Source organism: Meriones unguiculatus, chromosome 3 (genome assembly GCF_030254825.1).
Source record: "Meriones unguiculatus strain TT.TT164.6M chromosome 3, Bangor_MerUng_6.1, whole genome shotgun sequence".
NCBI classification, from domain to species: domain Eukaryota; kingdom Metazoa; phylum Chordata; class Mammalia; order Rodentia; family Muridae; genus Meriones; species Meriones unguiculatus.
This window is the reverse complement of record NC_083351.1, coordinates 4205764-4233145: the sequence shown is the minus strand read 5'-3', so window position 1 is coordinate 4233145 and position 27382 is coordinate 4205764. Positions and strand designations below refer to the sequence as shown.

General features: G+C 45.6%; 1 protein-coding gene across 31 annotated transcripts in view; it reads right to left on the bottom strand.

Annotated features, from left to right (window-relative positions):
• The window catches only part of Camta1 (calmodulin binding transcription activator 1), a 792350-nt gene that overhangs the window by 688510 nt on the left and 76458 nt on the right, over positions 1-27382 (bottom strand). For 2 of the 31 annotated variants that reach the window (XR_009590424.1, XR_002476659.2), the window contains 4 exons: positions 24989-25072; positions 22439-22710; positions 17662-17922; positions 12314-12774 (listed from right to left, as the gene is read on the bottom strand). The exons of 18 other annotated variants lie outside the window; for them this stretch is intronic. Coding sequence is in view for 1 of the 13 variants with exons in the window: in XM_060379018.1 (XP_060235001.1) it covers positions 12757-12774 (18 nt within the window). In the remaining 12 variants the exon portion in view is untranslated. Of the gene's footprint in view, positions 1-11462; positions 11602-12313; positions 12775-17549; positions 17923-21581; positions 21640-22438; positions 22711-24988; positions 25073-27382 lie in introns of those variants that run through there. 11 more of the 31 variants (XR_009590433.1, XR_002476666.2, XR_009590426.1 and 8 more) reach the window with 10 other exon arrangements.

The window sequence follows — 27382 nt, the reverse complement described above, 5'->3', positions numbered from 1 at the left end:
GCACTGGATTTATGACCGATGTGAGGGAGACAGGTGCCATGATAGAACCACACCGTTTGACACAGTGTCTCTTTTCTCTTACTGGGATATTAAAGTTCTCTCTGAGGTGGTTTCCAGAGCAGAGGTCATGGTCACATATATTTTCTTTAAAGTGTTTGATGTATGAGATGCTACTATGAGCAATACTGATTTCAAATCTTCATCTCAGTTGATATAACCTTGCCAAACTCAAATATTCACATAGCTAATATCTTTGCTTTGTGTGGTAAGCTGCAGTTTTTCATAATTACGGTTTTTGTAAATAAAGGTTAAATTTCAGAGATGTAGTAACTGTCTGAAACTCCAAATAGGTTGATTTCAACAATTAGAAAGTGTCCAGAACAGCTGGATGTGGTGCTGCACACCTTTAATTCCAGCACTTGGGAGGCAGAGGCAGGTAGATCTCTGTAAGTTTTAGGCCAGCCTGGTCTACAGAGTTCCAGGACAGCCGGGGATATTTACACATAGAAACCCTGTCTTGAAAACAACAACAAAAACAAGCAAATAAACAAAAACCAGAGCTCAGAGTAAAGAAAGCTCATTCTGATCACACAAGGTGACAAAATGCAGACGTGAGAGCTTCCACAGCCTTCTGTTGAAGATGCTCTCCCTTTGGGACCGATGGGGACCTGCCACATCACACAGCTAAGGAGGAGTTGGCTGTAGGCATTGTGTGCTCAGCAGCGAGGAGTATCCCAGCACTGCTGGGCATTTACAGGACCTCAGCCTAGTAAGCAGGCAGGACTCACGCCTGACTCTGCAGAGCTCTCCACTTCACCCCCTCAAGAGCTCTGAACAGTGAGCTGAGAATGGCATCTCCCCAGCAGCACAGACCCACATGAAGGGTCTCAGTTACAGACAACTGAATAAAAGACACACCAGTGTTTGAAATGGGAAAAAAAACAAAGGCCCCTGTTTAGCAAGAGACCACACCCAATTCACCAATTACTGCCGTCCAGAGAAATGAAGAGACAGACCAGGAGATGACACACAGGTTTAAGTGCACTTCTGCCGTGCCACTGCTCTCGTCCATCCTACAGTTCCACGACTTACTGTGGTCCTCAGCTGCATCTGTAAGGATTTGATCCAAGTGCATTCCGGCCTCCTCCGTCACAGAAGCCGTTACCGGTTGCCATGCTCGTGCTCTTACCCGGAGCCTTAGACTTTGTCACTGCGAGCAGCGGAGCTTGTCTCCAGTGCACGTCGTACATGTGTGTAACTTTAACAGAGGGGCAAGTCGGTGCACTCCATTGCCATTTGACCAAACTCAAGCCACGCGATTGCTGAGTTTCCAATTATGCTCAGCCTTAAATCACTGTTTGCGCTGACTGCAGACCCAGCCCTGCAGGGAGCTGTGCAAAAGCATAGATTTGGCAAGCTTTCAAGCCACGGCAACAAAACATGTGCTGAGGAAAATGATTCAAAACATTAAGAAAGCAGTCATTTGTTTTAGAAGGCCTGTTCACGTGAGACAATAAGCTGCTTCCCAGAATAGGCGCCGTCTATCAGGAAACCCCGCAGCCCCGCACACACTGGCTGGAGCGTGCCTCTCAGCTGTCACAGGGCTTTGGTAACTGATTTACCACCCACACACATCCACGGGGGGTGAACAGGCTGGGTACACGCCTGCAATGCAAAGCTCCCCACTTGGGAGACATACCCAAGGTCTGATGATCTCAGACCCCAGAGACATTCCTGAGTTTCCACATAAGCCTGTGGACTCTGTAAAAGAGGGTGCTGGGCTGACAGATCCCTTTCTATGTTTAAAAAGTGGTATGTTGAACAAGACAGGCCATGGCTTCAGAGTAACCAGGGGCCTACTGGGACATCCAAATGCCAACAGGCCACAGGTACTTCTAGAAATCAGGTTAGTTAAGCCAGACAAGCTAGGCCTGTGCAAACAGAGGCAGCTCAGGAAAGCCCTTTCCAATGTCTTTTCTGACCAGCCCCTGGAAAGCAACCATCTACACCATCTTCAGGGGCCATCTTACATGCCAATTCTGTGCCAATCCTACCACCCACCTCCCCCTGTGAACTTCAACCTGTCTGCCTGCATGGAAGACGATGTATTACCGGTAAGCCAGAAGAACGGGCAGAAGAACGGGCAGCACGGGCCCTGTTAAAGGAGCGCGGTGTTTAGTTCTCTCAATCAGGGCCCACAACAAGTTTAACAAATATTTAATCTCCTCAACCAATTTTAGGAAATGATCAGCCAACCACCGTACCAGAACCAGAGTGTGAGCACTGATCAGGAGCTGAGCCTCTGGCGTCTGCCCTCAAGGTAACAATGTCACAGTCGTGGGTGGTTTCAGACACTTCTAAACATGACCCTTCAAAGGTGAGAGAAATTAAAGACTTGTAGTTACCCTGAAGTCCCTGCAGGCATCATAGCCATGAAGAGAAAGGGCCTTTTGTGGTAGGAAACTCTTCTGGCCCTTCTAGGTAGGACAGAGAAAACAGATTAACAGTGAGTGGGAACTTTCCAGAGTCAACACTCAAGGCCCATCAACTACAACCAGCATGTCCAAAAGCACCAATCCCATCTCCTCAGGATGATCAGAGGGCTCGGAAGTGATGACCCCATCACCCGTTTGTCAGACAAGAATATGGCTGCAAACTTCTGTTGAACTAAGCACTCTGTTGAAGTTTGTTAACTTCAAACACCACCAATCAGAGGCTCACTCCAAAGTGACAGGATTTGGTGGCACGCAGTGCAGCTTTACCAGTAAGGGGAGGTGTACCAGACACCGGGATTCTGGAGAACAATGGACCCCAGCTCTCCTCCAGCATACCAGAGAACAACGGACTCCTCCCCACACCCTGCTGATCTTAAACACATCCACCCACTGCCGTGGAAACAACTGGCTGCTGCTCTTTACTGTCAGAGCTTGTCGAGTCCCTTTGCTGGCATGCACAGCACCCATGGTGGTCTGGCAGAGGCCATCTGCTTTGTTCCCACCTAGTTTGCCCCAAGTCCAACCTGGTTTCCAGCTGGCAGTTACACAGCCAGGCAGTTACAGCACCTGTCTTTCTAAGTCATTAGGGTCCAGTCAGTAACCTAGTCTAATAAACTGACACTCCATCAACAGCAACCCAAGCCTTCCTGCTACAAGGCTTAATCTGAGTCTCAGTTCAAAACAAAAGGCTGTTTCAGTATAGATTAACAGAGAAGTCACTGTTTCATTTGTACAACCCAACCACGGCTACTACACCCTGATAAAGGTAGCAGCAAGAGTGAAAGTCCCACAGGGGAGCTTTTGCTCAGCAAACAGGTCTCCTGAGTTCCACAGCCCAGTCCCCAACTAGCACATTCAAGACCAGAGTGAGTGCTTCAATAGATAGCTTGGAAAGGCGGGGTATATCCAAAACTCCAAGCTGGATATGTAATTCTTTCTTCCCTAAGGAAGTTTCGGACAAAAGGTCCAACTAGATTCGTGAGCACCCTCACCTTTCCAGGTATCGACAGCTGCCCATATTTTCTTCCCAAATCTGGTATTGTCAGGAGGGAAACCAAGGAAGCTGAATGCTGCTAGCTGAGGTTTAGATTTCTGCAAATACATGTATCTCAACAGATCTGTTTCCAGGCCACAGAGTAACTGCTGAACTTGGAAAGTGTCCTTATCATACTCATCAGAAAGGTATCACAGAAGCCACAAGAAGTGGCACCTGCCTCTCCTGGGGGCGGCTGCCTGCAGAGATAGGCCACGCTAGCTCTGTGACCCCAGTCAGGAAGTCAACCGCCTGGCAAGCTCTTACTGTGGACAAGAGCCCGGGACATTAGCTCCCCACCCCACCCAGAGGGCAGAGCTTCCACAAAGGCTAGAGCATGTCCTCTGAGGGCTTCATGATGCCCTGTGAGGGAGCAGTCTCCTACCACACAAGCCACTTTGTCAACAGTTACCTGTGCCCTGGAAGCACCTGACTGACTGCCAGGAACACAGCTGAGGCGGCAGACCTCAGAGAGCTGATGCAGTGGGGAAGAGACAAGAACCAAAGTAAGGAACAATTTCTTGACTAATAACTGCCATGGAGGAAAAAACCCGCCATCTGAATGATGAAGACACGACACTGTCATCAGGTCTGTGGAGACGGTCCTTGGGATGAGCCCTGACTGGTACAAAGGGGCCAACACAGAAATGGAAAAGGGCTGACGGAAAAGCTTTCCAGGTAGACAAAACAGGAAATGCCTAAAAGGATCATGTCTGATGCATTTCCAATTTGGGCGGCCTCAGTGACTAGAGGGGAGGAGGCCAATGAGGTGGACCAAAGGTCCTCCAACTATGCAACTGCTACTCTCACTTCCGGACAGACACCATGGCAGGCTGCCCAGGAAGGCAAAGGGGGGTAGGAAGTACAAAATGGGAGCAGCTGTCCAGAGAAAGAGGAGGCCTGGTGCTGGGTAGAGATGCAGAATCTGATCCATGCTAGGAGATAAAAAGAACGGACAGCTGGATCCGATGTTTGGGATGGGGAAAGGCAAAATCAGGGACACTCCGGGGTTCTGGCTTTAACTAGTGAATTTTTATAAGCTATTTATGTTCTGAGACAAGGTATTCAAAGCCCAGGCTAGCTTCGATCCATACTCTGCCTGCCTCAGTCTCCCCAGGCCTGGGATTACAGGTACGCCCCAGCCTGGCAGATTCTTCATCTTCATACCCTTCCACGTTTTTTCATCAACACTGATTTCAGCCTTAGCAGCTTTTAGCGCTGACTATCTAGAACACTGAGGCAGGCTCAAGTGCATCAAATGGTGGGTAGGCTGGCGAGTTATCACAGGTGCGCCTGCTCCCAGCCTACCAGAGCCTGCCTAAGCCACCCCTCTCCTCCCACCATTGCCCCCTTACTGAAGAGCCTGGCTCTGAGGCACTCCACCAGCAGCAGTACTCACAGAACAACTTCCTATCACCAGCCCTTTTTAAAGCAGGTACTTTCTCTAGCTTGAGTTTATCACTGTTTAAAATGTTGCGCTAGTTAGCAGTAATTATGTAAATGCAAGCAGCCATTTCTATTTTTAAAAGGAAACCCCATTTAGCATTCTTACATCCTGAGATGTTTAAAATAGCTAGTCCAGTGGTGCCTTCATTTTATTCAAACTGTTTGTGAGTTTAAATACAGGTTCAGCAGAAACCAAAGCAAGCCAAACATTTGCTTTCTATTAAATGTCTAAATCAGAGGATTAAAAAAACAAACTACAGGAAGCGGCCATCGAATCAGCACAATGGTAGCATTATTGACTGTCAAGGAGCAATGACATTGGAGAAAGAATCAATTTAGGAAAGGATGGATGGATTTCTTTAAACTCTTCAAAAAGAGAGAAATACATCTGAGCAAATCTTTTAATTATAGCATCTTCCAAAGAACCTACAAAGCCTTTCTTCTTCCCAAACCTAATGCTTTTTAAAGGCAGCTTTTGCCCCTTAATTCCACATGAAATATTCAGTACAGCATAATTAAATTTTATTCCATGCTATTTTTACTGGGTTCACTGAAATAGAGGGTGCTTGCTTCTTTAAAACAAACTTCCCAGCAACTTAGCTTGCACAGTGAATGGCTGGTTCTCAAAACTGAACTTAAAATGCAAAAGCTATGGCCTCTGCCAGTGCAGGGCAGTCACACAGGTACTGAAAAGGCAGGCGATTTATATGTTCCATCCACCTTCACAGAAGCATGCCTGTGGACCACAGGCACCCAGCAGCTCAGATCATTTCCAACTGGAGTGTCTGTTCATTCTTTGGCATCTACGTGGTGGGAATGGACAGAAATGCAAACAAGCACCACCATGGTCTGGAGAAACCTGCAGTTTCACTGTTTAGATAATAGGTCGGTCATAAGTGGGGAAGTAGGCCTGACAGTTTAGTAGGCTACAGAGTCCAACACAAGAGAAAGGTATCTCACTATCCAAAAGTAGCCACACACTGTGGCCATCCACACAGCCTCAAGAGGAAAATAATTTACTGTAATATAACTCCCTCAGGAATGTGTGTGACAGTAACATCTTCATCCTGGATTCTGCCAACCTGAGACTGTCCCTGCCGATAGAATTAGAGCTCAAAGTTTATCTGCTCTTCATTTCAGTCAGACTGACCCATGTTTTATAACATTCCAAAAAGCACTACAGCTTTAGAAGCTAAGCAAACCAACAACCCAAACCTGCACAGCAGACACTAGAAACCATAAGGCCAGCCGACAGGAATCGCTCAACTCTGGATGGCTCTCCAGAACTTCATGGGTATCAGACTCCAATAGATAATAAACAGTTTAAGTTTTTTGTTGTTGTTGTTGTTGTTTTTGTTGTTGTTTGCTTTTTGGCTTTAACAAGGCTCTTAGGCTTTCAAAAAAAAAAATCAGGTTTCTGCTGAACCTGTATTTAAACTCAATCCATTCATTTGTCTTTGTTGAGTCACCTTCGCTACTAGCTATAAAGAAAAGCAGGTCTTCATGGCATATACCTTTGATCCCAGCACTCTGGAGGCAGAGGCAGGAGGATCTCAGAGTTCAAGGCCTGATCTATATGGTTCCACGCCAGACAGGGGTACACAGTAAGACACTATCAAAATAAACAAGGTGGCACTCTGGATGAGAAGGCAGAATCAGAAATTAAAGACTGTCCTCGGTTATACAGGAACGATGAACCAGCTGGAGCTAAATCTCATAAGGGCAGAACAGAAAAGCAACAGCTGCCACCCGCCAAACACACCAAAGTGGTTAATTGATGCTTGATAGCTTATTGCTTGTTACTGCCACAACCACCAGCATAGCGGACTCTTCCGAGCTGTAATGTTCTTAGACACAGACACCAAAGAAGGGAAAGGCATGTGACAACAATCCTTAATTTTCATAGGACAGGAATGGGTAGGGTATTAAAACTTACCTAAAGCACAGCCACCTCTGTCATGCATGCAAACCTTTTCTCTGGAGATGCTCTGCTGTTTTGTCTGCATCCCATTGTTTCCATAGCATGTTTGGCTAGCTTCTCAAGAACTGGCTCTTATCACATTTCTCTTCCAAATAGCTCAGTGGCACTTATGAAAATATCTCTACTGCCAAGATTTACCTGCAGTACAGCATGAACCCAGATCAGAGTAGCTACAGCCTCACAGGAGAAGCCCCAGTTACCCTAAAGCCCGTTATGGTGCTGATGGAGTCAACACATCCATCAGTGCCCAAAGCACAGGAGTCCCAGCCTAGTTTCTTCTGAAAAATAGAAGGTGGTGGGGGTTGTTAATTCAAGCCTCACAGTGTCAATTTCAGAATAATTGATGAAGATCTAGAATAATAAGGAAACTGTGTACTAGGCATCAAAGAATTATTATGCATAAAGAGCCTAAGGTCACCAGTAATCTCATCAATGTAAAGGGGAAAGCAGCCTTTTCAAAGGTGAATGCCGCAGGAGCCATGTGCTGGAGGTGTTGGGCTGATTGCAGAAGGACTGGGACCACGGTCTGTGCTCTCACTATGGCCCTCAACCTGGTCAACCCTCGATCTTCCTATTGCATATGGCTCATAAAAGGGGAGGGGGGCACAAAGCTCTCCCCTCTCATCCTTAGCAAGAAGCCAAGTGACAAGTGTCTAGCATATCACTTTCTTAAACAGAAGCACATGAACTGCAAGGAGTTTCCATTTATTTCCATAAATGTACTAAAACTAGGCAGCAGACTGTGGATCAAGATGTACATTTAAAAGGTTTGAACCGAGAGTTTTTTGAACCTTCTAAAGAAACATTTGGGAGTCAGGTGCATTGGCTCACACCTGTAATCCCAGCACTCAGGGAGGCAGAGGCATGTGGATCTCTGTGAGTTCAAGGCCAGCCTGGTCTACCAAGTGAGTCCAGGACAGCCAAAGCTACACAGAGAAACCTTGTCTCAAACAAAACAAAACGGGGACGGATTATATATTTATTTTGAAAGAAGACATACTTCTACATTGCCTTCAAGTTAAGTGTATGAGAAACAGCTAAGAGGCTTTGAAAATGCAGAGCTGAAACACGATGACACAAACCCATCCAGTCTCTCCTTAGGCTGCACACATCAGTAACTGTACAAACAGGGGGACTACTGTGGCATTCAGATGCTGGAAAAATCGCAGAAAGTGCTTCTAACATCAAATAGCCAGAAACATGGGATGAGGTCAAAACAGAAGGTGGTTTGGGGGCAAACTTCAAGTCTACCTACGTGGAACTCCGGTACTGAAGGCAAACATTTCAGTCTTCAGCAAAATGCTAAGTGGACGCCTAAACCAAATTTGACCCAGGTGCGGGTATTATAAAAACACTATCAAGGAAACTCAAAGGTATCAAAGGACTTACAGTATGTATAAACCAGTGCCATCTTTGTAACTTTATTGTTAAATATGAAGTTAGCCCAAAATAAGGGGTTTTTGTTGTTGTCGGCTTTTGTTTTTATTTTTGTCTTTTAAGTGCCAAAGGCAGGGCTTGCTATTAAGTGAAGGGTGTCGGTTTTTACCAGCCATCCAGGAAGGTTGATCTATTTGGCCCTTGAGTTCATCTCTTAGCTTCATCCTCAAAGCTATGCTCTTCAGAATTTGAGACACTGGTTAGCCTTCCTGCCTATTTCACAGACAGAGACTCACACAAGGCAGAACCACATCCCTGGGCCCTATGGCTGTGCAGAACTGGAAATAGATTTGTTGTCTGCTCTGCCTGATACCAAAATCCAGAGTAATAGAATCCGGCCAGGGTACCTCAGTGGGAAAGCTAGCTCCAGAGAACACTGGGGGGCAATAAGGTCATCAAGACCAACCCACCAATTTTGGCCCAAGCATTGGCTGTAAATCACCCTAAGCTAGCAAGGAGAACTTTCCCTTAATATAAGAAAAAGCCAAGTCCCTTCTTGGTAAGGCAGGGTAAGGAATGCATCTACAGCTGCTTCACAGCTCCCCCTGGAACACCTCTCTCTGAGGAAGCCCATCTGAAAAGTCCCTCCTGCACAGCAGCATGCTCAACTTGCTGTTAGTAAGCACGGCCCAGGGTTAGTGGAGTAACTGACAGGCATGGAATGCAAGAAAAGACAAACTCGAGTGGGTGTAAATCTGCTGACTTATACCAAGCGGCGTTCAAAATCACAAGAAAAAGCTGACAAAAGTTAACCAAATATAAGGTGGTACCTCTTTAAAGAGCTAGCCCAAGGCTCCTGGGTCAGACTCCTCTTTGCCTGGTGTCCTCTGTGTACCAGCAGAGGGCACTAACTCATGCAATCTCTCCTTAGAAGCTTATGATATGTAATTCAAAGTACAGGAACACTGAATGAGAACTAGATTTTGAATGGATGGCGTGCTAAGTGTGCAATTTTAACAGCGACTTTAAACAGTTTTAAGTTTCAATGAACCCCACTAAACTTAAAGGTCTATACACATACACAGCAGCAGCAGCAGCAGCAGCAGCAGCAGCATCATAGGGAAACAACAGTAAGTTAATCAGATCTTCAGACTGATAAAGACATTTCAAAATAAAAGCAAGCATGAAGAACTGTTCTTGTATCATTGGCCCGTGAGATGTTGCAACTGGTTCATCTCTCCCATCTTCTTCCACACACATACAACAGGAGAACCAACCAAGAAAGATGAATCTGTTTCTTAACCTGAGAAGCCATTTTTTGATGAATTAGAAAGGAGACACTGACTATAACCAAATTATTGTGTATTTTATTAAGCAGGATTGAAACATGATTTTGTTTGTATTTAAACCTCTCTAAGAATCAAGAGCATGTGTTGTGTTCAGTATGTCCTGGGCTGCTGCTCTAAGCAAGTTCCCTCATTTAAAACATCCCCCGAGAGGTTCTAAAATTCTGTTTTCACAGTGAAAAGTTCAACCTTGCATTTCCTGACTGCAACCAAGAATTTTCCTTACATCTGAACCCTCCACCAGGATTTATTCATGCACACAATTTCAAGTCGGGGTTTGTGAGCTCTGCCTCACTAACCACTTTCTGCAATTATATTCTCACCTCAAAATTCACACTTCTTACACTTCCAGGGGAGGAAAAGTTACATTCAAAATAACTCAGTGACTTGTCTAGTGCAAACAGCATCATACTACCAAAGGCTTTGGTTTCTTGGCTTGCTGTGTGACACAGAAAGGTTTGGCCTTTGCATTACTTAAAAATAACCGAGTCTGGTTTGAGCAGAGCTATCGGACACTTACAAAGTGAAGAAAACTCAGGTTTAATTGGCTCTTTGTCGTGGTTTTAGTTGACTCCTTTTGTGTGTAATAAGCAAAGTTTACAATGAAATGAACAAAAGCTGACAAATGAAATACACTGTACCTAGAGAGGTTTTATTTCTGCAGACTATGCATCACAAGCCGGTGTTACAAACTCACCTGGAGACAATGGCCCACATCACAGGAAACTGTCTCCTTGGGTCTTTGTCTCAAAACAAAAACTCAAGGTTTGCAGGAGTAACACCAGTATCCACCAATACACAAAGGATAAAGATGAGCAGCAATGCTTCTGGGTCACGACTTGTGTTGCTATTCTCTCCCTACGGCCATCCCTGCTTAACAACCTCCTCCGGGAGCTCCGGGCAGTATGTGAACACACAGAGAGCACCTGCCCACAGACAGAGCCAGTTCTGAGACCACCGAGCCCTGAACTCTCAGGAGGGAGCTAAGGGAGGTCCACTGACGGCCAAGATGTTGTTACCTCCTGCTTGATTTATCCAGGTAAATGCTGCTCACTCTAGACAGCACCTGGACTGCACTGTGTGCATCACTTGCATCACTAGACAACTGAGCAGACTATTCAGGGTATCTGCCCGGCTTCTACCCTCCTGTGCTTGCTTCTTGAGTCTCTTTCTGGACTCCTCTCAGCGGTGCTGATGCTACAGTGAAGTGACTTGTATGCCCTGTCTGCTGCTAGTCAGGCAGCATGGACACCACAAACAAAACACAGGGCTCCGCAACTCATACTCCACCATCTCAGATACTCTGCTTTTTCTATTTCCCTGAACTAGCTGCAAAACAAAACTTCCTATTTACATTGTCATTTTCAAAGGTACACAGTACATAAACAGCAAGGTAAAGGAACAGACTGAGAAAGGACGCAACACTAGTGACCCACTAGTTCACTGAACAGCATTTATTGATATGCGCCAGGCGCTATCCTATGTGCTGGAGACAGACAACACACAGGCCCTGCTCTCACGGAGCTTCCATTCTTTTGGGAGGCAGTAATCAACACATTAACAGGTCATTGCCAGGTGAATAATAGTAAGAAAAGGAAGTTTGCTGGGGGCATCGGGAACCAGGGACAAGTGGTACATACAGGCTGCTCCCCAGAGACAGGCGGCTGCTGTACTCTTCCATGGTCACTCCGGGTGAAGCACTTGAGGCTATTTCATTTTAGTAACATGCAGTTCATATAAACTTAGGGTTTAAAGTACAATTAATTCACTAATGGAACTGTCTTGAAGCAGATATGGAGCTGGCAGGATGGAAAGCTCTCCCTATGCGCTCTGCCAGCTTCCTCCCAATGTGTCAGCCCTCATGGCTCCAGCTCTGTGGGTCCCTCTTCTTGCTGCGCCCATGAACAAGTGTGTGGTAAGAGCCTGAAATACACAGGTGTAAAATGGGTCAAGACCATCGCTTCTATTTCTGTTTTTAACTGAAGAAAATGTGTCCCACTTCCAGAGGCAGAGAGAAGGAAACATGTGAATAAAGGCCAACTAAAGTATATTTTAAACACACATATAAGTGCGTGTATGTACATGTGTCTCTACCCCACAAATGACCTATTTCCCTAAGATAATTCAAAATTGCGTCTTGTATAAATGTCTTTTTGACAATATTATAGTATAACTTTAAGTTGTATCTTTGAGAGACCACAAAACTGTTTTAAAGATTCAAATTAAAGACTGAAAGTTCAAAGATATCAAGCTCAATTAACACTAATTTTACAAGAATTTTTCACTTACTCTGCATGCTCAGCATACTCGTATAGTTTTTGTTTTTTCTTTTTTTCTGACATGGCATCCCAGGGGAGCCATACAATTAGCCCTCAGATTAACGTGTCTAAGTGCATATTGATAGAACAGACAATACTTCGAGAGGTCTCCTTGCTAGAGTCTGTCTGTGCTGCACAGCACTGAGAAGGCCATCTTAACTTTCAGCATTTCCAACTGGTCATCATAGGCCAGTTTCCCCGGTTAGGAAAACACAGGATTTCAAAGGGATGCTGAAGGCTTGCAAGCAAGGACACTTCCTAATCACTGTAAGATCTTAACACGCCACCAGTGACTTCCACTGTGGCCCTGAACCTACCCCAAAGCACAAAGCTGCAGAAGGGAGCCTCAGAAGTCTCTGCCTCGTTCGCTCAGGAGCTATAATGGGCAGCACCAAGTGGCAGGCAGGAAACAGGACCACTAGGCTACAAGTCACAGATGAGCTGCACATGGAGTGGAAGGTACTTGGCTGCCTCTCAGTCCTCAGGACTGCAGCTCAGGGCTTGAAGGGAGTAAAAAGTCCACAGCTCCAGGCTGTGCTCAGTGAGTCACAGGCCTGGGTATAAAGAGGACCTGTGCCTTCTGCAGGTCAAAGTCCTTACAACCTAGTTCCCCATGTGTTACTCAACTAAATCAGCAATTTAAGATTTCGGGATAAATCGAAGATTTCAACATAAATCACATGTGTATAAACTGTGGACATCTCTGGACTCAGACAGCTGCTTCTGGCTTGTTTCCATTGCTCTGCACATTTGCTTTCTGCTACCAAAATTTTAAGACCTGCATAAACAAAAACAGCATTTATTCTTCTCTTCTCCAAACAGTTATTAGGTTTACCCTTCCCTGAGGGCACCTTAGCCCGCCATCATTTCTCCCATCCACCCATCTTGATTCATCCACTCACCACTCAAACCTAGCTAGTGCTAGGTTTGGCTTTAGGAAAACAGGAGTAAGGAGGCTCAGCCCCAGCCCCAGAGAGCTAACTCACTGAGGGAAAAGATTGTGACAATACACCATGGCAAGTGCCCTCACGGGGAGATTAGGTGCCACACCTGCAAGAACAATGAACTGGCATCAACCGTACTGAACAAAGCCCAAGAAAACGGTGCATGAGAAGGGAATCCCAGCCAAGAGGAGGAAGGCTGGCTGGCTTAAGGAGCAGAGGGCAGAACACAAGTGCTAGTGTGTGTGTGTGTGTGCGCACGTGTATGTTGGGGGGGTGTCAAGAGACAAGCAAGGTGCAGCTGGGTGGAGGCACACTTTAAGGGGCCAGGGCTGTGGGTGTGGCTATCAGGTGTGTGTGTGTGGACTCTGATGAAAACAGGGACGGACAGCACTTGCCTAAGAGCAGACACTGCTTAGGATTTGGTGATGTTCACTACATTAGACAAGCTGCTCCAGCAGCAAATTTTCAAAATAACTAAGTCACAAGTTTAAATGCTATACCTGAATTGCTTTGGTTTCTTTTCTTTTTCTTTCTTTTTTTTTTTTTTTAAAGCACTAGTAACCCAGATCTAAATTGAAGAGAGTGAGCAAGGATCAAACACTCACCTTCCTAGTTTGGACAAACTGACCTCACTTTCAGTGAGACTACAATGCACAGCAGTTAAGCAATTGTGCTAACACTGCCTTTCAAAACCTGAGCGTCTGGTCCTCTTCCATGGCCCGTGCTGTGACTTACAAGTGACATAACAGAGAGCCCTTCTTTTGCTGGGACCCACGGCAGTCTACTTCTCATTAAGATTTATGCATGAAGGGATGAGTCAGTCTGTAAGCAAAACCCACTCAGTGGTGAGGAAACCCTAACCAAGCTACAGTAAAGACTCTTGGTCCCCTCACCCTTCCCCTCAAACGCTCTCATTAGGATAAAGAGAGTCTGAGAAAGCATATGTAGGAGTAAGTTTTATTATTTCCAAAACATGTTTCTTGAGATTTTTTTTTTTTAATTCAAGAATACATTTAGAAATAAACAGCCTCAACCACACTTGAGCCTGGGCTCTTGACAGACTATAAACCAGCTGCATCCCTCATTCTCTTTTGACACCAGCTGCTATTAGAAGACCACAAAACCCAGGGCTCAATGGGCTCTTCCTAAATACCTGTGCTCAGAAGATCTTGACAGGAATTCCTGGCTGATCTTAATATTGCAAAGAAAAAGATAAAAGGAGCCTAAAGTAAACTTAGAATTGGTAAGGGGTGGAACTGGGGCACCATCCAGTGTTTTTCTTGGGGCTCAGATCGTTTACACTAACTGTCAGCATGAAAAGCAAGGACAGATGTGAGCCACGGTGTTCCTATCTATCCTGCAAACTAAAGCCTTTAAGACTAAAAAATAGTCTCTAGACTAAACTCATTTTTATTAATCTCCAAAGATTCAATGTGGGTCAAAGCCAACATACATACACACACACTGATTTGTGTAAGTGCAATATAAACAATATAGCAGTTAAGCTGCATGGCAAAAGGTTGACCCAGGCCTTGTTAAGAGGCCTAGAGAGAACAAGGATAGTGTGCACACTGCTGTCTGTTTCTGTACCACACAGAAATGCCCTGAAGCTGCTAAAAGTCAGCTTCTATGGGGATTCAAACACCTTCAAGATTGTTGAGCTAAGTATTACTAACAGAATTTGAGGGATTTGAGGATTACGGCAAAATAAAGATCAGCATCTAAAGATACATGGAAATAAAGACAAGACTCTAAAGGCTACTCTCCCTCAGGGAGAGCTGCCTGGAACACTCACGAGGGAAATACCTTTATTAGCTGCTACATGAATGCTCCGATTCAGCCTGAATGAAAGCAAACAGACCAAGTTGCCATATGAGGAAGAGCCTGCAGACATTATGACCTGTGTTTCTGATATTACTATGAGAAATCCTGCTCCCAGCCCAGAATTTCAGTGAGGAAGCTGAGCCCTCAGCTCACGCTGATGTGCAGACTCACCCCACGGCAGAAACTTAAATCAGAGCCCTAAAACACCTGGGCTCCCCTCTTGCCTCACAACCTAGAAAGAGCTAAGTGGCTTCAGGCTACTCTCCCAGCCTTTCAGGAACCTGAGCTTCTCTGTCCCTTGACACTAACTGTCCCTCCAGTAACACTGGGCTGCACCTCCATGGTCTCCTGCAGATCTCTGCTGACTACTGTGCTGGACATGAGCTTCCTGAGCACCTGAGGTGTGCTCCGACTGGAGTGAGGTGTGCCTCAAGTACACAACACACACCAGTTTCAAAGGCTGTACCCAAGCAGCACTGACAACCTTTGCAATACATGCTCACATACGTCACATATGCTGGGTGGAAGACAGTGCAATCTATTAAGGCTCATTTCATTCTGACCTTTTAAAACCAGCTCCCTTGGCACTGCTGGTAGACAGTCTGTCTAGGTCTATGTGTGAGCACAATCACTCCTCCAGAGTTTCAGCTTCAAGTACCCGCTCTTGACACCATCTAATTCCAGCAATTCCTGACTCCTGCTTCTTAATCGCTGTGTTGCGGCTTCCTGCTGCCCGCTCTTCTCTCTCCAGCTTTCTGCCTTGCACCTTACACAGCCCATCACCACGTGTACTCTTTGTACAACACTCAGCAATGCCACTGAACTCACCCAACAGCAGCCCAATGTCAGGTTAATTCAAGTCCTATTCCAGCCCTGGCCTGGCCTGCGCTTAGCTCATGAAAACAACTCCACAACTAAGGCTCAACTTCCTACCCTCTTAGTTCCACCTGAAGCTGCTGGTAGTGGGGCTTTCCCCAGAAGTTCTTAATGAGCCAAATAACCCCATTATCACCAGCCTCCTCAGTGGTGCCCTGCTCAATGCTTAGCAGAATCTGACAGATGACCACTGTTGCTAAGGCCTGTCCCCTTGTATACCTTCTTTGCTCTCCCTCCTTCTCCATAACACTGGGTGGCTGCGTGCTCAGAGCACTCCATCCATGGTTCTTCCCTGCAGGACTCCCCACTCTACAGCCTCTCCACTTCCAAGCCCTATTGTAATGCTAATACCACTCCACTGGCTAGCTCTAGCCTAGGCCTCTCCTCCAAGCTAGACTGACACATGACTGTGCATCTAACACCTACAGGAGACATCTTAAAAGCTGGTATATCCAGAACACAACTCAGGTACTCCCCTTCCTGCCTCCCTAACCTGTCATTGCCATAGCCTTCCCAGTTCAAAGAACTGCACTCTTCCAGTTTCTCTGTGCTCAACACTGACATTAACCCCATGTATCAGCTCTCAATGACAAACAGCCCACACTCAAGTACTCCTGACCACATCTAAGCCACTGTCAGCTCTTCCCTTACGGGGCTGCCTGCTTCCAGTCTCTTTAAGTCCGTCAGCAGCAGCACTTCCTAAAAAGGGCCCAAGGCAGCTATATGGTCTGCTGGGCTGGGTTACACAGGTCAAAGACAGCTTCGGACAGTCCTTCATGAGGGAGTTACTCTGCTATCCACTGTGTGGCTGAGACGGATGCACGAGGTAACAGGACTCTTCCAGCAGAACTACAACTGAGCACTAAAACCTGAATTCTTATATGGAAGATTATCACTCATGTTCTTCATCCTACATTTAAAAGGTAAAAAGCATTCTGAGCTTGCTAGCTATATAAAATGAGGAGTGAGATACTGTCTGTAGGCCCCGCCATAGGCTCTGCCTAGAGCTGGGGAGACAGAGAGGGGCAGGCGTGTGTTTTTACTTGTACACCTGTGGGGCACACTCATCCATGCATGTGCAGGTGCAGGCCAGAGGCTGACATCAGGTGTCAACCTCTGTTGCTCACCACCTTATTTTTTAAGACAGAATTTCTCACTGACCCTGGAGTTCACTTTTTCAGCTACATCAGTGTGCTCCAGGGATCTGCTCTGTCCAACACCTTCCTGGCACTGGAACTATAGAAAATTTAGCTATATCCCGGTCATACTGCTTGCACAGCAAGTATTTTACCCACTTAGCCATTTCCCCAGAACCTGAAGGGTTCTTTTCCTGTTTTTCTTCTGCTAAAAAAGAGGAGGAGAAGAGAGAAGAGGGGAGGGGAGGGGAGGGAAGGGGAGGAAAGAAATATTCCATGGCTCCAACTCACTTAGCAAACTCAAAAGGCCTTAGCCAGGTATGGTGCTATCTGCCTGTAATCCAGCACTCAGGAAGTGGAGACAAGAAAACAGAGCCTCTGAGGCCAGCCTAGGGCAGCATATAAGTTGCAAGCCAGCCTAGACTACATAGGAGAGACCCTCTCTCAAAAAAAGCTTTACCTAGGACCTTAAAGCTTCCAGGATGCTACTACTGGTACCTCCCATCATTCTCACTCCCTCTCTGTACAGACAGCTGCTACGGTGTCCTCCTAGCCTCTTTCTAAGATGTTTCCAGAGGCCCCAGAAACATCTTAGGGCCTCTGATTTGATTTGGGCTATCCTACCTACTTGGGATGTCCTCAGTCCAGGTATCTACATGGCTCATTACATCACATCCCCCTCATCACCCACTGGGAGACACATTTACAAATCACGCCTGAAAGAGTGCGCACAAGAACACTCTCAGATCCTGGTGCCACTCAACAACGCTCACCTCAGTGCATCAACCTGTTGCCACTTATTAGAAGAAACTGGTCAGGCAGCTTCACTAACACAGAATCTGGGAGCCTGGACGCCTAGGCTGAAATGCCAAGAGCACTGCTTACTCAGTGAGCTGGAGCAGCTTGGCCTTGCAGGAGCCTGGCCTCATCATCGATGGACCCGGGAACGAGGTGGCACACACTGCCCTGTGTTCCTGAGGGGTGAGGAGTGGACTCATACACGGAGCTGGCACATAGAACCCCGAGACACGGCTACTCGGTTTGTGTTTCTTACTGCTTTTTCCTGACAGCAAAGGTCTTCAAGAGGAAGAGGGGGGCTTCTTTAACTGCTTTCTTCCGGCATTGAGATGGTCTCACACTAGACATCTGTTAACAGTTTAAGGGAACAAATGAATAGATGCTGGGCACTAATCACTTTGGAGCTGCTGGGAGAGTGCAAAAGCTTTCTCTCAAGCTATGTCAGAACAGGCAGGACACTGGGCTTGGTACCTGGCTCATGCCTGTAACCCCAACACTAAGGAGGCGTAGGCAGGCACATAGGCACAAGTATAACATCAGCTTAAACCAAAGAGTGCGGCTTCATCCACCCCCTCAAAAACAAAAACATTCTGGGTAGTCTTGTACATGTTGTACCTCCCTATAGAATGAGTGACCTTGCTTCCTTGAAGCAAGACACACTCACTCACTGCTTTCTGAGTAGCCAGAGGTTAACCTCACAAGCTAAAGGTCTCCTATAATCTCAGGCCATGTGCTCAAAAGTTACAAAAAAAAAAAAAAAAAAAAGACAATATCTCAAAACAAATGACCAAAAAATAGCTTTCAGTCTGTCAGATTCAAATCTGCACATGCACAAAGCTGACTATTATGTGACATTTTCTGGATACCACTACAGAAGACTAGTCAAGGTAAACAGATCACCAAAGGACAGCTCACCAAATACTGAAGTCTCTCACACAGAGGTAGACAAATTTCTAACTAGCCTGGAGACAAAGACTTTGCTCAAGGGACGTCCCAGGTCGCATGGGTCCAGTCTGTCTCACACCTATACAGGTCTTTCTCCCAGGCTAACTGAGCCTTGATCTATACATAGTATTGATAGGTTAAATCAGCTCCAAGTTCTACCATCCTGGGAAGATACAGGCCCTTTTTGGGGAAACCATACAGAAGGGATGGCAAAGTGAAAGTGGCCCAATGCTCAGCAAAGGTAGGACTAGGCTGCTTCTAACCTCTGCACTAACCATGTCAGACACAAGCATGTCTTCAGGACTGGCGACGTGAAACTGGCAAACGAGGCATCGGTAGAGCAATGCTGTTTGGAACTGCCACACCTGTGCTGAAGGCCTTCAACCCTGTGTGCCAGTCTGAGTAACTGAAACCTGGGAGCAGAGGCACGAGTGGTCATGGTGAGGTGCCGCACACTCCACACACGGCCTGCCCGTCTCCCTAGACTGCTCTGGTTTCCTCCTGATGGTGATGGAAGTTTAAAAAGTGTTTAGAGGTCACTGGGAGGTCCTGAAAGCAGTAGATCTAGAGAGGTCTTTTCTGTTAGCCCTTCTGGTTGTTGTGTTTTTTAAATTCTGCACTTGACTGACCATTAAGGTCACCGTGACATAGCAGAGGACTACTGTGAGCCAGCAGCGTAAGTCACATCTCAGTTCTGTATTGCTGCACAGTGGCAACACCCGAAGCGTCAGGATGCTGCTGCTCTGCTTTAACACTGTATTCAGCTGATGGTCCTAAATAACACTCTGTCAGCTTTTGTAACCCGGCACAAAACCGCGTGCCTTGTGACCTAGCAGCTGGGCTGCGGTAATGCCCTTGACTGCAGGCTTAAAAGCTTTGGTCAGGACGTACTTTTGATGTATTGTCTTTCCATATCAGACTGCAATGATTACCCCCAGATGTGTCATCACACAGAGTGCTACCAAAATTAGATTATGGCCAGTTAGTGAAACTCCCTCTCCCCTTGCTACCACCATGGGGGCTGCTGCTCTTTGCTTTTGTTTGCAAGATCGAGAAGACACAGCTCTTAGGTTTACAGGATGCGGGGATAAGAACCATCTGCCTGGTCTGGTATTCTTTAATTAAAACTTTAATTACAGATATATCTCTGCACAGATACGTGCAGTCTATCAGCTCCTGCTCTTAATTACCTGCACTAATGAGAAATGAAGAGTTAGCACTCACTGAGTGTCTACTATGTGCAAGAACGTGTGCCAGAGGCCTAAGGGAGCTAGAGTCCAGCAGGGGGACCCAAAGGCAGACCTGGGCCAAGAATTTCACTGTTCCTCGTCCTGCCCTCTTGGCACCATCTCTGGAAAGATGAAGGAAGCTGCATAGGAGCAAGAACAAGGACTGAAGTGAAGGCTGAGCCACTTCCATAGGACGCTGGCCACCATTTCCTAGAGAATCAGTAACTGGGGACTAGAGCTACAAGATGCTGCTCCCATGACATCCTGCCTGGCAGCAATTTAGATGCTATCTTTCTCATCAACTGCCTTGGACTTGGGCAGACCTTTGTGGGGAATGACAGAACCCCACTACATGCCTCCACAGGAGCCACAAGGGCAGAGGCTATCAGAAGGGTCCCAAAGGTGACCAGGTGGCACCCAGGCCATAGCTCTAAAGACATACATGGAGCCACGTGACTCTAGGCTGAGGCCTCTGCTTCCCTCAGAGTCACCCTAACCTTATTTCACTTACCTTGTGGGGAGAAGCAGAAGCTTAAATACTGACTGTTCCACCAATGCTGCTGGAGGCAGGCAGTTAAGGCTTCTGTGCTGCCATGTTAGCTGCTCCACCTAACATAGCACTGTGTGACAGCAGAAGAGGCAGCAGGTCTGAAGGCCTTCCCTCTCAGGAACAGACTCTCGTGATCAAAATCAACGGGTTCAACACGGGCGAGCATCTATCTACCTTACACCTTAAAAGCTTACACAGCAGCTATGTAGAAGCCCAAGGTAAGAAACCTCCAATACAACCCCAACTCATTCTAGTGCCTAACAGGCACTGCTTGGTGACTTAAAAGCCTCACATTTTTTGGCCTACTGAAACCCATGTGGCAACATTACCTAAATCCTCAAGATGAACCAAATCAGGATAAATGATCACAAATGGATCCTAACAACGTTCAAGCTAATAAAGGTAGCACCCATTTCTTTAAAAAGAGATACCAAGACACATCTTAAAAGTCCATTTGAACTCCTACTATGTGCTGGGCCCCTGGAGGGTTTATAAGTACATTACACTGTAATGATAGATACAATGTAAACATCAGGGATAAGGAGGGACAAGGGCACCCAATGCTTTGGAGGAAGAAAGGAGAAAGGAAAACTGGCTGCACAGCACATGAGGAGAGAGAAGAAAGGTGGCAGAACGAGAAAGCAAGAGCAGCCCTCGTGCTGCTTACTTCTATTCCGTACAGCCCAGCCCCTAGGGGGATGCTCTCAATGAGGGTCTGTGTAGACCAGGTTATCCTGTGGGCACATCTCAGGGACTGTCTTGATACCTTAGTTAATACAGAAAGACCCAGCCTGAAAGTGGGCAGCTCCACCCTCTGCTTCTGTGGGCACAGAAAGCCAGCTAAGCACTAAGACATGTGTGCTTGTGACTCTCTGCTCCAACACATCTCTGAGGACATGATGTGAGCAGCTGTGTCAAGCTCTGCTGTGACTTCCCACAGCAATGGACTGAAACTGAAATTTTTGAGCTGAAATAAACCCTGCTCCACCTAAGTTGCTTTACGTCCGTTTTTTGTCTCTAAGTCACAGCATCAGAAATAAAACCAGAGCCCTGTGTTTCATGAACCTTGACCCTTAAGCACAAGCCTGACTTTGCAATGGCTTCTCACTGAGGACTGTTGTACAGTGCAATGGCAGGGGCTTCAGGTACTGGTTAGTGTCTGCTGAACATCTAAACCAGCCCAGAGACCCATTTTAGGTTGCAGAGTAATCTGCTCTAGAAGTAACAGCACTGGCAAATACATGCCAGAAAGACACATTTACATACATGTACAAATTATTTACCTGCTTTTCTCCTTGTCTATAAAATAAAATTCCAGGATTTCTTATCAGTGGTTCTCAGCTAGAAAAAAAGATCAGAACCAAGGGCTAGAACAGTGAGCTACGTGGTTATCCAACCATGCAATGGTCCCAGATACACAGCCAGGCCTAGGGAAGCCACTGGCCTAAGTGCCAGATCTAGAGCATACTGAGGTGTGAGCCTGCGGAGTGTATGAAACCTACCTGAGCACCTGCGTACTCACACAGGCCTCCCACCTCCTGGGTAGATCTGGATGAATAGACGGTAGAAAGCACTGGGAAAAACACCTGATACATAATATTGCACACAATGGCAGTGAGGTCATCTCTTTACTTCAGAGGACATTGGAGCCTCCTGAAGTTGAGGGGATACTAGGCAGCTCAACACCCTGACTTCCTGCCACCTATGTATGCCAGTTACAGGGTTCACCAGGGTGAAAGGTGAGTCCAGGTAACCAGGCAAACAGTGACTGCCTCTTCAGCCATTTTCCTTTTGTCTCCAAAGTCAAATATAGGTAAACAAAAGAACCCTGGGGAAAAAAAAAAAACCAAAAAGAAAAACACAAATGGTTAACAGCAGCAGGTGAGGCAGCTCCTGGTGTCTGGACCTTTCTCAAGGCCAGTGTAGCTCTGCCTGAGCGGGCACCTGCTGCAGATGTGCTTACTCACCGTGTGCTCTGCGGATCCTCTCTAAGCAGCCAAGGGTCTTAAAGCAGTATTAAAGACTGAGGGAGGAAGGTCTGGAGCCAACTTTGCTTGAGGTGCATGGCAGGCAGAGCTGGCCACGTCGCACTCAGCACTGCTCTACAGACCTTGCGCACATTAGCCCTGCTAGAACTCACCATGGTCCTGTGAGTGGGGCTACTACTGTCACCCACTTAAAGAGGAAGCACACTCAGGGATAGGGCAGCTAGGCAATGTGCTGCAGTGAGGACACTTGCATGAGGCCAAGGTGGGATTCGAACCTCAGCAGCCTGGCTCCACAGCCATGGTCCCGGCCCTTCACCACGGGTTCACTACCACTGCCTCTTGGCACAGCCATAGGATGAGGTTCAGTTTCAAAAGCAACTTTCTTCTGAGTTCTCAGTGTGTTTCATTTATCCTCCCAACAACCCTAAAAAAAGCAAGTAGGAGACATACAGTATCTGTATTTCACACACATTACAATGGAAGCACAAGAACACGGCTTACAAACTCCTACCTGGGAAGTCAAGCTCCTAATTCACTGTTTTCAAGCCAACTCATGTCTTCTCAAGTTGGTGTCCTTTAGTTTTGGTTAACTGCCTTAACAGATACTGATATCACGCCCAGACCTTTGTAGTCCAGAGCAGACTTTCTCACTCTCAGACAAGGATCCCCTCAGTGAATCACAATTACACAAACAATACCCACGGGGCTTACAACTTAGTACAAGTCCTAAATGCTAACCAAAAACTATTTTGTTCAAAAATAAGTAGTTGATGTATTCAATTACTAGCTCTCTGAGGGGAAAAAAATAGGTTATCTTTAAAATGTACTATGAAGTTGGCTTTAAAGAAAAATCTAACTTATCTCATCACAATGACAATGAAGACATTTTCAGTTCTACTGTCTATTAATGCGTCCTCGGCTCCTACTAGATTTATGAAGAAAGAACTAAACTCGAGAGAGCCAACTGTCAGCGGGGAGCTGGTGACTCCCTTGGGTGCCATCAGGCGGCTGAGAGGAGCTGACAGCCTCCATCTCCTGCCATTCTAGGAGTCCATGAGCTCTTACGTCAAGTGCCATTCCTTTGCTGCTGAAGGACAGGGCACCCCAAAACCAAACAAAGGACACAACTAAAATGGGGGAGGGCTTTGGGAGTAAGGAAAACACTCCTGCATGACTGGGCAATGAATTACGATGATAGTTTTTTAATCACCTGAATGGTCAAGGTTGAGCCCCCAACAACCAGGACAAGCACAGTCCCAGGGGCTTCATAATCACAGGAGACTTTGTATTTCTCAACTCTAGTGTTCTGTGATTCAGTGACAAGATACGATGCCCAGCATGCCAGAGGCAGCTTTGCAGGTTATGTGGGTACAACAGGAAAAATTAGCTCGGAAGCACCAAGTGCAGGAGTTCTGGTCACCAGTGAGCAGCTTCTCGTACACTGTAGCTCTAATGACGGATACAAGCTTTCATAACTTTCAACAAAGCTCAGAAAGGACCAAAGTCTATTTCAGTGCTCACCTACAAGTTTTAGCTGTGTGCAAGTGAAATATCAGCATTAAATGCTAATCTGTGCTTCACTGGGCCATGCTAAGAAATTATGGGGGAGAGGGGCTTATTTTATCAGTTCAAAGATTTAAGTATGGTTTTGAAGTTTATTATGCTTTGTTTTTACGGTAAATTTATAAAAAATTGTATTAACTTGAAAAATTACTGTAAGAGAAAATGGCCTAAATTAACATGTTATAGGGTCCACAGAGCTGACGAGATTTCAGCAAAAACAAAATCACTGTAGACTATGTAAGCCGTTACTTTCCCTCATATTTCAAAGAAGCAATTATTAAGGGATAGAGGTGTAGACTATGTAAGCCGTTACTTTCCCTCATGTTTCAAAGAAGCAATTATTAAGGATAGAGGTGAGACGTGATGAGACGACAGTATTCTCTTAGCCCCCCCCCCTCCGTTTTTTTTGTTTTTTTTTTTTTTTTCCCCCCAAGACAGAGTCTCTCTGTGTAGCCTTGGCTGTCCTAGACTCTATTTGTGGACCAGGATGGCCTCAAACTCACACCGATCTGCCTGCCTCTGCCTCCCCAAGTGCTGGGATTAAAGGCGTATGCTTCTTCTAGCCTTTTAATGAAATAAAAAGTTTAAACTTTTTTTCATAGTAAAACATGAGAACTCAAAATATTATCTGAGGATTAAATGCAAAATACGGCATTTAAGAGAAATCTAAACTGCTACCATTTCAATTTAAACAGCTGCTATTTCTGGGGGGAGGCGACAGCAAAGCTATGTAGTAGATGCGAAGGAGGCGTGTGAGGACGGAGGCGTGTGAGCGTGTATGGAAGCGGGTGGGATGGGAAGGGAGACTCTAAGCACCCTGAGTATGTATATGTGAGCTACATGTAAACATCAGCTAATTCATAGTTTTTGCAAAACATGGACAGAAAAGGAAATACCCTACATGGGGAAATGCACTCATTAAACTTAAATTTTAAAAGGATGAAAACACAGATTACACTTTATTCTTAACAACCAAAATGAATTTCAATACAGAAAATGAAGACAGCATTTTGCAACTTTATCACTCAAAGGAGAATCTCTACTTGAGGAAATCAGTGTGCTGCACTTGGAGAGATGAAATGTTACAGCTTGTACACCAAAATTAAAAATGAAATTAAATTAAAAAATGAAATGGTTACCAAGGTAATGCAGGTCAGGGGATCAAAGGTGAAGGGTCACACATTATTAAAAAGAAATCCAAAAGGGCGGCTGCATCATGATCTCTGCAAAACAAAGGAGCTCCAGTAAGTACAACTAGCATCTCCCAGAATCAACAATCAAGCTCTTGAAGCTCTCCCTGAAAATGAACAGTCTTCCCTGATTCCATGGAGAGCCACTTTTATTCAGATACAAAACCAAATTTCAATCATCTATTACCAACCAAAAAAATTACAAGTATTTAACCACTCATATTAAAACCTCAAATATTTCCAATTGAAAGTGGCTGGGAAGTACTGGCATTTCATTTCAGTTGGAATCCACACCCTGTTTTCTGGAAATGACAGTGTTTGATAAGTTGCCAACATATCAGGAATCTAATTTGGTCACAGCATGGTGAGCTGGGTTTTTTTCGTCCTTTTTTTTTTTCTTCTTCTCCTCAAGGAATGAGTTCCAAAATTGAGTTTTTGCAAATTTCTTTCATTTGAAGTAGCTGCATAAAATTCCCATTATTGGAACATTTAGTATAACAATGTTCTAGGAGACAGCAATAAAGTGATACATGATAAAATAAACTGTATAACTACACCTATTAAGTCTGTTCTCACATTCAACTTTCACTGCTCAGGGAAAGGACATTTTAAGCAAAATAACAACTTGCTACCTCTACTGGAATCATACAGTTAATAGGAGCCTGACATGAGGAAGAACCAGGGAGGGAAGAGATACCTGACAGGCTTCATTTCTCAAGAAGTGCTGTACTTACTTACTTCCATCAGCAACCTAATTCATGTTCCTAAAAAAAAAAACAGTAGAGCGGAGGCTTTGTTTGAAATGTAACTACTACCTAGGCTGTGGTCCACAAAGGACAGCCACAGCAAGCGGAACAGTGACAGTGAATGCTCATTCCCTGGCAGAGCACGGAGGACAATTGTCCTCACTGCCTTTAGTCTGAACATGAAGCCTAAGTAGGCTGTTTCCTGATTCAACCAGGCATTGGCTAAGAAACCCTGTGCACAGTGGTCCACTGTGAGGCAGGTGAAGAGTAGCGGGGCGGGGGTGCTTGGTTTGGTTACCATTTTTGAGAATCTCATCTCACCATCCCTTCCACTGCCCCACTTTGGTTTCATGCCACCATACCGAACACTCAACTCTGTTAAAAATTACATTCCCATATACTTACGCATTAAAATATAGACAACTGTCCGAAAGGATTTATTAAAAGGAACAAGATATTCCTTCTAGCAGCTTATGGAAATCAATAAAATAATACTATGAATGACAGCTTTTGCTCCCTCTGATTAGGTTTTGTTAAAATAACACAGATCACATGCACTGGACTCGAGTGTTAGTGCCTTCAGGCCACATCTCTAGAAGCACGGCTTTCCCTTAAGTTGCACAGCTATGAAAAGTAAACTAACGTTCTGTTTCTGGAACACTCATCTCACACAGTCTGGCACATCCATATTTGCTGCTGGGAGGCATGCAGGCAATGTTGAACACTGCAGAAGGAATCAATACCCCATCAAAACAATGCATACAAAGCTTTAGCAGCATCATTACTGAGGCCATTTCAGCACGTTTGTAACAAAAGGAAAAAGCTAGCCTGGCATTAACTCAGGTTTTGTTCTCTTAGAATATCTTCCATTGAAAAGAAGTACTGGCTCTCTTCAGATCAAGCACTGTATGTAACACATCTACTACAGACACATTCATGATCTCTTCTTGACAATAAGATGACTTCAAGATGCTTTTTACAGTCTTCTAAATCATTCTTAAAATTCCATAGCTTACTAAAATAGTTCCCCAAATTTCTGCCAATTCATCAGTTCCTGCCAGATGTGTTAGACACAGACTATTCAAGGCTAATGTGACCTCAAAGTTGTCAACTGCTCCTTAGTACATCCTGACCTTCCATGGCAATGAACTTGTCTTCCTACCTACACACAGGGCAGTTCTGACAGACAGCCTTTGAATGCAGCTATATCCTTGGTGATGACAAGCCAGTTAAAACAACAATCAATTGAGAATTTTAACCACTGTTTTCTGGTTGGGGGAGAAGGAGAGGCCACAGGCAGGTTACTATGGTTCTAATAAGCACCTAGAACAGCACTCAGGAAGGTAAAGGCTGTACGCTACCACTGGCAGCGAAGCCCCCAGCACTGGTCTCCACTATGGCGAGCAGCTCTGGGAGCACTGACCTGCTGAGGCCAGCAAGTGACGCTCTCAAGAGTCCCTCCAGACAGCAGGGCTGTGGACACCGACTTGATCTGAAACATAAGCTCTAGGAGACTCAGGGCTGGGTGGCGACAACCTCCATCCAGGGGCTAGCTCTAGTCCTAACTGGAGTCAATGTGTTTTCCCTTTGGGATTAT